Source organism: Sinocyclocheilus rhinocerous, unplaced genomic scaffold (assembly GCF_001515625.1).
Source record: "Sinocyclocheilus rhinocerous isolate Xijiao unplaced genomic scaffold, SAMN03320098_v1.1 scaffold971, whole genome shotgun sequence".
In the NCBI taxonomy this organism is placed as follows: domain Eukaryota; kingdom Metazoa; phylum Chordata; class Actinopteri; order Cypriniformes; family Cyprinidae; genus Sinocyclocheilus; species Sinocyclocheilus rhinocerous.
The window spans coordinates 6,125-18,637 of NW_015666552.1; the positions used below are offsets into that span (position 1 = coordinate 6,125).

The 12,513-nt window shown below is 37.1% G+C and overlaps 2 protein-coding genes and 1 pseudogene across 2 annotated transcripts in view; 2 read left to right on the top strand and 1 right to left on the bottom strand.

Moving 5' to 3' along the window:
• The window catches only part of LOC107732697 (exosome complex exonuclease RRP44-like), a 7,488-nt pseudogene extending 5,276 nt beyond the window's left edge, over positions 1 to 2,212 (top strand).
• A 4,919-nt stretch (positions 2,213 to 7,131) lies between these two features.
• Positions 7,132 to 11,103, bottom strand: LOC107732698 (protein aurora borealis-like). Its single transcript, XM_016544111.1, has 10 exons — positions 10,972 to 11,103; positions 10,571 to 10,755; positions 10,384 to 10,490; positions 10,230 to 10,275; positions 10,052 to 10,133; positions 9,903 to 9,956; positions 9,740 to 9,796; positions 8,604 to 8,833; positions 8,315 to 8,468; positions 7,132 to 7,175 (listed from the first exon to the last, which is right to left on the bottom strand). Exons 2-10 carry the CDS (start codon positions 10,721 to 10,723, stop codon positions 7,132 to 7,134), a joined length of 927 nt encoding a protein of 308 aa, XP_016399597.1. The 5' UTR covers positions 10,724 to 10,755; positions 10,972 to 11,103.
• A 65-nt stretch (positions 11,104 to 11,168) lies between these two features.
• Positions 11,169 to 12,513, top strand: part of LOC107732707 (mitotic-spindle organizing protein 1) — a 4,997-nt gene continuing 3,652 nt past the window's right edge. Inside the window, exons 1-2 of the mRNA XM_016544120.1 lie at positions 11,169 to 11,442; positions 11,652 to 11,797. Of these exons, the coding sequence (XP_016399606.1) occupies positions 11,391 to 11,442; positions 11,652 to 11,797 (198 nt within the window). The 5' untranslated portion in view covers positions 11,169 to 11,390. The remainder of the gene's footprint in view (positions 11,443 to 11,651; positions 11,798 to 12,513) is intronic.

Here is a 12,513-nt window from a genome sequence, read left to right on the forward strand (position 1 = left end):
ACTACTTTGTCGATCATCTTGGTACTTTTCTGGACCTTGAACGTGGTAGTTACCTTGCTGTCTATGGGAGGGTCAGAGAGCCCTCAGATTTAATCAAAAATATCTTAAATTGTGTTCCGAAGATGAACGAAGGTCTTACGGGTTTCTAACAACATGAGGGTGAGTAATTAATGACAGAATTTTCATTTTTGGGTGAACTAACCCTTAAGTTTTTAACATTGTTTACCTGTCTCTCTGGTGTTTGTAATTTGCTGAAAGACAAACTATGTGCAAAATCAACCTAACAACCGTTACTTGTCTGACATTGTTTAGAGATCATTCCAACATGATGATTTTTCGTTAACACTTCTTCACCCATTCACATGTTGACCCCACTTGACGAAACATTTATGCTTTTTTTATTTTGTAGATATGCTGATATCATAGTTCACCGTCTGTTAGCAGTGGCTATTAACGCAGACAGTACATACCCAGAATTGATGGACAAGCATAAGCAGTCATCCTTATGCAACAACCTCAACTACAGACACAAAATGGCCCAGTATGCACAGAGAGCCTCAGTGGCGTTCCACACTCAGGTAAAGTGCAAACCAAAAAAATCCTGACTTTAATGATTTTTGGAATAACTGTCGCAATTTTTTTAAATATATGGTGTCTTTAATCTTTACCCTTCAGCTATTCTTCAAGAATAAGGGACTCATAAATGAGGAAGGCTTCATTCTTTTTAGAAAGAAAAAATGCCATTATCATCCTCATCCCTAAGTTTGGAATGGAGGGCACGGTGTTCTTTGACAACAAGGACAAACCCAGCCCTCATCTCAAATTTGATTCTGAGGTATGGATAAACTTTGATATCAGGGTGTGGAACCACAGGCAGTATTAGCCTTACAGGTCATGTTCATAAGATGTTGCATGCTTATGTATACATGATATAACCTGTTTTTTTTTCTCCTCAGGGTCCTACACTCGAAGTGGAGGAACACACTTTCCGCATGTTTGACAAAGTTAAAGTAACGATCAGCCTTGACGCTTCCAACATCCAGCATCAATGGATCAGAATGGCGCTCATTGAACCAGTGGTATGTTTTTGTTTTCTAATTTTTTTTTTATTGTGAGAATACTGCAACCACATAATTACATGGCTTTCTGAAATGATTCTGACTGGTCGATCACAGCTGCAATTATTTTTGTATAATAACTTCTAAATTATGATTGACCAGTCTCCTACGCTGTGCAAGTTTCATGCCTCTTGAATCAATTCACAATTTCTTTCTTGCAGTAAAATAATTTGAACTAGTTTGCATGATTTATAAGGTAAAAAGCTGTTTAATAAGCCCCTTATCACAAAATAAACCTCTTTAGGCTGATCAGGACTCTGACATGGTGTTTTATATCATCTTGATGAGCATCATTTGCGATAATTAAGGGATTAATTACACAACAACTTGCTAAATAAGTAAATAATAATTTTTTACAATAACCATGAGTGTACATTATCATTTATCCTTTATGTCCCGATAGTTTATGGCTTATTTGTGGCGATATCTCCCCTTGGTTTCAAAACTTGTTTAGTGTTGTTAGCTACAACTCTAGACACATGTTAGATCATCAGGCTCAAACAGTTGAAACTATATAGAAATAACGCTTTTTTTTTTTTAAACCACTAAAGTAGTTTTGTTTTTTCCAGATCCCTGGGGTTAGTGTACCTGTTCCAGAGTCGGAACCAGAGGCCAAAAAACCCAAGCTTGACTGCTGACACCTGAGCACCTAGAACCAACTCCTAAAAGCAAACATTACATGAAAAGCCTTTCGGTTCATCTACAAGGGAAACTTGAGTGAATGCATAAGTGGAAAAAATTGACATGAAAGGAGTGTTTTTTTTGTTTTTTTTTATATCAATGTACACCAGTACTGTTTTTGATTTTGTCTACATTTTAACTTGCTAATGTACTGTTTTTTATAGTCCGAACTGTGGAATTATTATACATTCCATTTAAGCAATAGTGTTGTCATCCTTCAAATCTGAGATTCATTGAAAACAACATATTAAAAGGACTTTTTTTTTAAAAGAAATTCTTGTTTTTCAGTTACATGTTTTGTCAAGTGAATACAACCATTTGAAATGGGCTGTCACAGAGATTATATTCTGTTATATTCAGGGTTGCCACTCTTTCTGATCAATTAATTTCCATGACTTTAAACCAAAATGCCAAACCCCAACATTTAATTTTGAAGTTGACACTAGTGTAATTTTAACTTCATTGATAAGAACAAATGTTCAAAAAACATTTGGCTAAAAACTATTTTTAATACAATCCACATGAGCACATTGTGGAATTCAAGGGATTATCACAACCTTTTAAGAGATCAGAGCTACTGGCAATGTGTGCATAACCGGATTTGATAGTATAGAAATACTTGATACAGCTAAGTACTTACAGTGCATCCGGAAAGAATGCACAGCACTTCACTTTTTCCACATTTTATGTTACATCCTTATTTCAAAATGGATTAAAATTCATTACTTTACTCAATTCTACAAAGAGTACCCCATAATGACAACATTAAAGAAGTTTGTTTGAAATCTTTGCAAATTTATTAAAAATAAAAGCACGGAGAAAAATTTTTTTTTTTTTTTTTTAAATCACATGTACATAAGTATTCACAGCCTTTACTCAATACTTTGTTAAAGCACCTTTGGCACCAATTAAAGCCTCAAGTCTTTGAGTATGATGCTACAAGCTTTGCTCGTCATCATTTGGCAATTATCTGCCATCCTTCTCCTCTTCTCTTCACCTCTCAAGCTCTGTCAGGTTGGATGGGGGCAGACACACATTGTCAGGTTTTTCCAGAAATATTTGATTGGGTTCAAGCTCAGGCTCTGGCTGGCCCACTCAAGGACATTTACACAGTTGTCTATAAGCCACTCTTGCTGTGTTTAGGTTCATTGTCCTGTTGGAAGGAGAACGCTCTGGACTGGGTTTTCATTAAGGCTCTCAATATTTTGGTGCATTGAGCGTTTCTTCTATTCTGATGAGTCCCTCCCTGGCGCTGAAAAACAGCCCCTCAGCATGAGGCTGCTACCAGCACGCTTTACTTTCGGGATGGTACTCTGCAGGTGATGAGCAGAGCTGGTTTCCTTCAAACATGATGCTTAGAATTGAGGTTCATCACGCCAGAGAATCTTGTTTCTCAGCGTCTAAGGGTCCTTTAGGTGCTTTTTTTGCAAATTCCAAGTTGGTTTTCGTGCGTTTTCACTGAGGAGAAGATTGAGTCTGGCCACACCGACATAAAGCCCAGATTTGGAAGTGTTGCAGTGATGTTTGTGCTTGTTTAGGTTTCTCCCATCTGCATATATGATCATGGAGCTCAACTAGAGTGACCATCAGCTTCTTGGTCACCAGTCTAGACAAGGCCCTTCTCCATCAATTGCTCAGTTTGGCCAGGATGCCAGCTCTAGGAAGAGTCCTGGTGGTTCCAAACTTCTTCCATTTACAGATGAAGGCCATTGTGCTCATTGGCACCTTCAATGCTGCAGAAATGTTACTGTATCCTTCCCGGTGCCTCGATACAATCCTGTCTCGGTCTACAGACAATTCCTTGGATTTCTTAGCTTGGTTTGTGCTCTGACCTGCACTGTTAACAGTGGGACCTTATAGAGACAGGTGTGTGCCTTTCCAAATCATGTCCAATCAACTGAATTTACCACAGGACACTTGTTGTAGAAACATCTCAAGGATGATCAGTGGAAACAGGATGCACCTGAGCTCAATTTTGAGTGTCATGGCAAAGGCTGTGAATACTTATGTACAGGCGATTTTAAATTTTTTTTATAAATTTGCAAAGATTTCAAACAAACTTCTTTCATGTTGTTATTATGGGGTATTGTTTGTAGAATCTGGAGGAAAATAATGAATTAAATCCATTTTGGAATAAGGCTGTAACAACAAAATGTGAAAAAAGTGAATCGCTGTGAATACTTTCCGGATGCACTGTATATTACATAAACACATGATTAGCCTGAAAATTTTATTTTATGATAAAGCAGAGTAATAAAAAAAATAATTCATGATTTTTCCATAACTGAAAATTATATTGATTTTCATAACTTCTTCAAGCCTGGAAATCATAATTTTTAATTATTTGCTTTTACACGACAAAGGAACCCTAAATATTGTGTTGTGTAGCATTCAAAAAAGAAAAACCTGTGCTATAGTTATATGTGCGCTATATTTGCGCCCTTTAAGAACGGCAAAGCACACAGCTGTCAGTACAATGGATTGGACTAATTTAGATCAGCCGTGTACAAAAACAATGGTACATTCTACTGTGATGCCTTTTTTTTGTTAATATATTAGATGAAGACAACAAAGATGAAGTCTGATGTCATCGTCTGTAAGAAGAAATTACAAGCAGATAAAGGACACCATCACCATTTTTATCTAGACATTTTATTACAATTCAGATACATGTCACCATAATATGTATACCATGTAGTATCTCCATATGTTTGTTAGTGATTGATTAATTCATAAATAATTTTAAGACTGTAAAAAAAAGGCCCTATAAAAACAGCTAGAGGAAATGGTTACATATCTACCACCCTCTTTTAAAAAAATCACAAGTAATTGAAAGCTACATTTCACAATCAATAAAACCCATACATAATCTTCAATCTAATTCAAGTTTTTGGAGCAAGAATAAATACTGTAGATTAGTCCGTACAAAAACTTTCACAAGGCTCAGACAGTAAAACCAACTTAGATGACAACAAAGATGAAGTCTGATGTCATCGTCCGTAAGAAGAAATTACAAGCAGATAAAGGACACCATCACCATTTTTATCTAGACATTTTATTACAATTCAGATACATGTCACCATAATATGTATACCATGTAGTATCTCCATATGTTTGTTAGTGATTGATTAATTCATAAATAATTTTAAGACTGTAAAAAAAAGGCCCTATAAAAACAGCTAGAGGAAATGGTTACATATCTACCACCCTCTTTTAAAAAAATCACAAGTAATTGAAAGCTACATTTCACAATCAATAAAACCCATACATAATCTTCAATCTAATTCAAGTTTTTGGAGCAAGAATAAATACTGTAGATTAGTCCGTACAAAAACTTTCACAAGGCTCAGACAGTAAAACCAACCACAGTATTCAGCATTCATATGAGATGACATGAGCACCATACAGCTTAATGTGTCGCGCGTATCCTCCACAGCTTTGGGGTAAGAGTGTGTAAAGTGCCTGTTCTGTCCCTCATGCTCAGTGTGGCAGGGTGAACAACTGCAGAACAAAACATTTCTTAGTGTGGTTATGCACAGTGCTTTCTATCATCAAGTATAAACTATAATAAAGTGAATACAGTGTATTTTGAGTGTACAAAACTAAAGCTACAAAGCTGAATTAAGTATTAAAATGTGATGCATTGCAGAGTGAATGATTTTTTTTTTCCTGTTGTAGAGTGTGTGAGAGACTTTACCTTTGGTTTAGTGTGTCTAGTGAAAGGTACACCCTCTTCAGCAGTGTGTGTGTCCAGCATGTCCTTACTCTGGCTGTCTGAACTGAGGGTGTCCATTAAGCTGGTAGTGCACACTGAGTGAGTGTTATAACCGCTATCCACCTGCAGAGAACACGAGGGACAGATTAAGCCTAACAATTAGCTGAAGACCGTAGTTCACAAGTCCATCATAAAAGCTTGCAAAAGTAATTTATAAAGCATAAACTTAGTCATAGTAACAATAATGATTACTACATTTTAGTCTCATTAAATAGTGCTACAATAATAAAAAAAAGAAAAAAGTTTATGCATAATTTTTAAAAATGTTGAAAATGTATGCTTTATCTACAGCAAACTTTAAACACGTTTTAAGTTTGTCCTTTAGAAATAAGCAAGCATTTTCTATAATAATTTATTAAATATCAAATAATAATATTAACATTTAAATAAAGATAATGATAATTATATAGAGAGATATTCTTAAAGGTTGTGCTTTAGAAAAAAAGTGCACATTTTTATAATATATATTAATAATAAAAATATATATAATAATAATAATTAAAAAATTAAAAACATTCTTTATATACTACAATTTTTATTCATATTTTGAATTAGCTTTTTATATTTTAAGGCCCAGAAAGGTAGTAAGGACATCGTTTAAATAGTCCATGTGACATCAGTGGGTCAACCGTAATGTTACTTTTTGTGCCCAAAGAAAACAAAAATAAGGTTTAAATTCAACAATTTCTTCTCTTCTGTGTCAGTATTCAACGTTTTTAGGAAGACTGTTTTATGTACAGTGTGCGTCTTCTGCTTGTAAACAAGCCCCAGCGCATCTGGGTTCTACGTTACTCCCGTGTCAGCAGCATCACATGCATGTGTCGTGGTACTCTCGAGAACGCATGGCAAAGACTGACACGAAGGGAAGAAACTGTCAAATAAAGTAGTTTTTTTTCTTTGCACACAAAAAGTATTCTCGTAGCTTCATAGTATCACAGTTGAACCACTGATGTCACATGGACTATTTTAACGATGTCCTTACTACCTTTCTGGGCCTTGAACGTGTCAGTTCCGACTTCACATACACTTATCCAAAGAGTTGGTGAAGAGATAATAATAAATTATATTGCAAATAATTAATTACAAAAATGATTAAATATTTTAGCCATTTACTTGCATGTCATGTGACCATTACCCGACATCAGAGAACCATGAACATGCAAATGTGTTGTTAAAGGGGTAGTTCAATAATTACTCACCCTCGTGTCATTCCTTCCCCGTAATACCTTCGTTCATCTTCAGAAAACAAATTAAGATATTTGATGAAATCCGAGAGCTTTCTGACCCTGCATAGACAGCAACACAACTGACACGTTCAAGGCCCAGAAAGGTAGTAAGGACATCGTTTAAATAGTCCATGTGACATCAGTGGGTCAACCGTAATGTTACTTTTTGTGCCCAAAGAAAACTAAAATAAGGTTTAAATTCAACAATTTCTTCTCTTCTGTGTCAGTATTCAACGTTTTTAGGAAGACTGTTTTATGTACAGTGTGCGTCTTCTGCTTGTAAACAAGCCCCAGCGCATCTGGGTTCTACGTTACTCCCGTGTCAGCAGCATCACATGCATGTGTCGTGGTACTCTCGAGAACGCATGGCAAAGACTGACACGAAGGGAAGAAACTGTCAAATAAAGTAGTTTTTTTTCTTTGCACACAAAAAGTATTCTCGTAGCTTCATAGTATCACAGTTGAACCACTGATGTCACATGGACTATTTTAACGATGTCCTTACTACCTTTCTGGGCCTTGAACGTGTCAGTTCCGATGCTGTCTATAGGCGTTTTCGCACCGCATAGTTCTAGGAAATTAGTTCAAGGAATTAGCCAACAGGTTAGTTCCTAGAGAACCAATTTCTCCCTTCGGCCGTTTTCCTGGTTGCATTCGCACCAGCAGCAGGAATTCTGAAGCGGCCGACAGCAACGTCTTTATTCGCGGCATTTACAAACATCAACAACCGGTGAATGGAGAACGACGTGTTCAGAGCTGTTTTTGTTGTGTGTCGTGGGTTTTGCATTAACCAAGATGTTATGTAAATGCACAGCTTACGCAATTGAAAGAGCATGAAAATCTGACTAAATCTCCTATGACAACTTGCAGCGTTGCATATCATCGAGGCTGAGAAAATAACACAATGCTGCAGACATGCCGTTATCAGTTTTCCACGTTCGTGGAGTAAATAATTTTACATAGCTTTTTAAAAATGTCGCGTAGCCAATGTTTTGTATGCATTTGGCCAGTGTACCCTACATCACTGGTAGTTCCTATAGAACAGTTTTAGACCCTGCTCTAAAGTAGGAGATAAATTAGCTCCCTCAAATGGAGTTCCTAGAACTAAATATGTTCCTAGTTCCTGCAGTGCGAACACGCCAAAAAGCGGGAACTTCAAGGAATTATGGAATGGTTCCTCTGGTGCGAAAGAGCCTTATGGAAGGTCAGAGAGCTCTCAGAGTTCATCAAAAATATCTTGTGTTCTGAAGATGAACAAAGGTCTTACGGGTTTTGAACGACATGAGGGTGAGTAATTAATGACAGAATTTTAATTTTTGGGTGAACTATCACTTTAAATGATTGAAATATTAACCTCTGTATTAATGATACCTTCTCAGGGGCTACTTCAAGCAAAATGTCATGTCTAAGGGGTTCAGCTGACAAAAAAAGGTTAAAGTAACCCCTGCACTACATATATAGTTATGCATACAACATAAAAAAAAAAAAAACTGGCACCATCTTAGAATTCTCACCTGATACAGGCGTCACAGAATGTTGAAGTCTGATGGGCGACAGAATAGGAGACGTGAAAGCAGGTGACGATTTCTCTGAAAACATGGGACTTGCGACACTGCCCAGACTGTATGCTCGACCCTGGCCTTGGATGGGACTGGATGAAAACTGGCCCTGAGGATTATGGATAAAATTCAATATTAAATTTTTAAAGATCTCAGACATCAAGTACCCTTGAACCACATTTTATTGGTCTACAAGGGTGTAGTTTCACCCTTGTAGTGTCATCATCTATGATCTGGTACATACAGACAAGGGTGTCCCAGTTGGAATGCCACACTGAAGTGGAGAGACAATAACAGAAGACACCATCTCTCGACTGCTGGGAGGAACATTATGGGAATATCTGTCTGGGCTGGAAGGGGTAGAGGACTCAGAGCCACTGTCATGGCCATCAAGAAACAGCTTCCGCCGCAAAGAAGAGGAGCTAAGGCTCTCCTGCACCTGTTCGGTTAGCTCTTCTGTCTTGTAGTAATCACCTGGTGCAACAGAAAGGAAATTCTCAAGTTAATATCAATATGTACCCAAGCAAAGAAAAGCATGCAAATATTTGCCAAATTTAAATAATCAATAGACAAGACCTGACACCCCAAAATTCAAGAAGTGCAATGAGGTCAGACTGTTAACAACCTTTTTGTACTTGACCTAACATTGTACTCAGTCAAATGCACTTTCAGGATTTTGTGGAGGGTGTCTGGTTAGGGATATAAGTAGTCATTGCATAAAAAGCTTGTAGACGTGTTTTAATATGAATAAAAGGGCAACCATGTAAGATTTTCACCATTTAGATTTTTTTCCCCATTACAAATTCCACTCTTATGAGTTTTTAAAAGGACAAATGTTTAATCTTATTTCTCAGTTAATGAGGTCATATAACTATGCATGAAAAGTATTAATAAGAAAAAAAAAGCAAAATGGTGATTCAAATAATTTTAGAAGAAATACATAAAGTCACACTATGGAACAGCTTTAAAGTTAATGTATTTTCTGATCACAAAGGCTGCATTTATTTTTATTATATTTATAAAAAAACAGTAACTACAAATATTATTACAATAAAAAAAACATTTCTATGTGAATATATTTGAAAATGTCATTTATTCCTCTCATACAAAGCTGAATTTTCACCATCATTACTCCAGTCTTCAGTGTCGTGATCATTCAGAAAACATTCTAATATGCTGATTTGCTGTTCAGTATATATTTCTTATTATCAATGTTTAAAACAGTTGTGCTTCTTAATATTTTTGTTAAAACTTTTGTACATGTTTTGGATTATTAAAATGGTCAAAACGTACTGATCCCATACTTTTGAACAGCACTGTATTATAAATTACATGTTTGCCTTCATTTTAAAATATAGTAATAATTTAAAAAAAGGTTACCCAGAACTTTTTCGAGATTGAAGTCCACAGGTAGAGACAAGACCGTCTGACAGATGGCTAAAACACAAACAAGCAAAGACCAATTACTCTAAATCCACATAGATACATTTCTAAATTTACGGTGGTGATCATTTATGAATTGTCTTAGAGCTGCTGAACAAACCATTTATTTTCTTTGATGACTGAATGTCATCTGTTACCAGTGGGGACAAAGAACCTAAAATGAGATAGTTTAAGTTAATATCTAAAAACTACATTGGTTGTAATAAAGTAGCATGAAAATATCTCTCTCTTTTATGTTCCATGACTTACTTTTCTGATGTGGCATTTTTACTGATGGTTTAGCTGCTGGTGGTCCCCATGGAGAGGGAACAATTGCACCTTTAGTGAAAAACTGAACAAACAAAAATAATGACACATCTTTCTCTTTAGTTAAAATAAAACATTTTCATGAACAGGGATTGTGTTATAAGAAGTAAAGCAGTTTTACCTGTTCAATAGCATGTTGCCGTTTTTCCTCAATCTCAGCATCTGCCCTTGATGTGTTAAAACACAACTGAGTTAATATCATGAGAATATATTTACAAAAAAGAACGTCATTATTGTAATACACTTCAAATAAACGTACTAACAGCAATACATACCTGGTTTGGCTCAGAAACATAGCCTGGCGGTGAATGTCCTCTGAGTCTATTTCCACAGGAAGTAAATTTGCCATTTCATCGATGGACCATTTGAACTTGGCTGGTGTCTACAACAAACAACACAAACAGAAATTACATTTCTATCCTTTTTCATGATTTTCCCTCATATGCAGAGTCAGAAACTAACCGCTGAGGAGCTCTTGGAGCTCTTGAACACCGACGGGCTGGGCACCAGGGGCTCATGCAGACGATGATAGTCGTTTGGGCTCTCAAACGGGTTCAGGATAGCGGGTCTTCCAGGAGTCTCGGGTGTTATATGAATCTCTGCTATATCTCCCATCTTATAAACGGCGTCCGGCCAACCAGGCTACACTTTAACAAGAAAGAAATGAGTGAAAGACTTGGAGGTCCTTGAGATTATCAACAAATCAGAGCGGTAAATATCCTGTTTGATTAACTATATCATTGCATCTCGTTTGTGATGATCAAACGATTATTGCTCGGATTTTCTACCTTTGTTAGTTTGCAGTCTTTACATGTGTTTAAATAGACAAAAACGGGTAATAAATGTTATTAATTAATACTCACAACGTAACGTAACGAAACTCAAACAAGCCAGACAGTGATCGCTGAATAGCTCTAACGTCTGGTTTAATTTTCGCTCAAGAGGTGCTAGCCAATCACAATTCAGCAGAATATGCGAAACAACCAATCAGCTGACGAGAACGACCGACCTGCAGTCTGGACGTAACTTCCTTTCGAACATCTAAAACTTTATTGTCAGGATTGCCACCACAACAAAATCGCGAGGTGTGAACAAAACTGCTGTCGTCAGTTAGTTTATGGATACTGTGTAATGCGAGATTTGTGACGCTGCCCGGTTTTTAAATCGCAAATTGTTGGAAGACATCAGGGATTAACAGGAATAGACGTGTTAGGTCTTCTGAATGAATGCTAGTGCTTTGTTATTGTCGTTAAGTAATTAAATAGCTTTAGCACGTAGCATCATGGCCAGTCCCGCGAGCGCAAACATGAACGCGGTCCGGGAGACTATGGATGGTAAGATTAAAATGTTTACAACAAAGAAATACTCTTTTTAAAATGTTGTTGTTTCGAAACCTATTTGAAAGCATACTGAATACGGTATTGTTACTGGTACTGGTTGTTGGCACGCACACTGCATGATTCATTCTCATAAATCGCACTGTTAATTCAATGGAGCAGTTATGTGACACATGTATCGTTGTGTTTTGTTCTTACATTTCCAGTTCTCCTGGAGATATCCAGGCTGTTGAATACAGGATTGGACATGGAGTCTCTGTCGATATGTGTCCGTCTCTGTGAGCAGGGGATCAATCCCGAAGCCCTGTCATCAGTTATCAAAGAGCTCCGAAAAGCCTCGGACTCATTGAAGGTAGTGGATTTGCGTTGACACAGTCTTATTTCAGCTTCTCTCATTGGTTCTCTCATTGGTTTTACCCACTCTGCCTTGTTATTTTGGTTTGATGCAAAATCTTGCATAGCCATGCATATATTAATATTCTTGTTGTATCAGTAACCTAAGAAACTAGGTGATGTCTGATTAGTCAACATTTTAAATAGGGGTGCTTCGATTGATCGGCTACCGGTCACTATCGGCCGATAATCACGTTGGGATGATTGATCGGCTACCGGTCACTATCGGCCGATAATCACGTTGGGATGATTGATCGGCGGTCTCTAAAAAAACCGATCTCAAGCTGATGACACTGCCGTGAGAGGTTTGGCACGACATGCAGCTGCATCGTCTCAGTCTCTGTCCGGCGCGGGTGAAATCATTATAAGGCATATTTCTTCATGAAATAACTTATAAAGTAATTTGAAAACCTTGTGTGAGACGAAATTTCACAAACAGCGTGAGTGAATCACCGCTCGCGTGCTCTCCCTCTCAAAATACGCAAATGGCTTCAAATCACCACACATCGCGTCTGTCTATAAGCGAGCTGCACGCTGCACAATTGAAACAGGAATTGTCACTTGCACAATCAAGGCAGTTTCACATCGTCACTAAAGTTTATAAATTGCATTACTTTTTAATTCTTGACAGTGTTTAAACCATTCAGCGCTCGCGCGCTCTCCTGGAGACCGTGC

What these genes read in the sequence shown, in the direction of transcription:
- LOC107732698 (XM_016544111.1), bottom strand. Translation starts at nt 10,723, where the DNA reads ATGGGAGATATAGCAGAGATTCATATAACACCCGAGACTCCTGGAAGA. An exon ending in GCTCCAAGAGCTCCTCAGCG is followed by an intron (nt 10,491 to 10,570) that starts GTTAGTTTCTGA and finishes TGTTTGTTGTAG; the next exon opens with ACACCAGCCAAGTTCAAATG. An exon ending in CAATCTCGAAAAAGTTCTGG is followed by an intron (nt 8,834 to 9,739) that starts GTAACCTTTTTT and finishes CTGTTGCACCAG; the next exon opens with GTGATTACTACAAGACAGAA.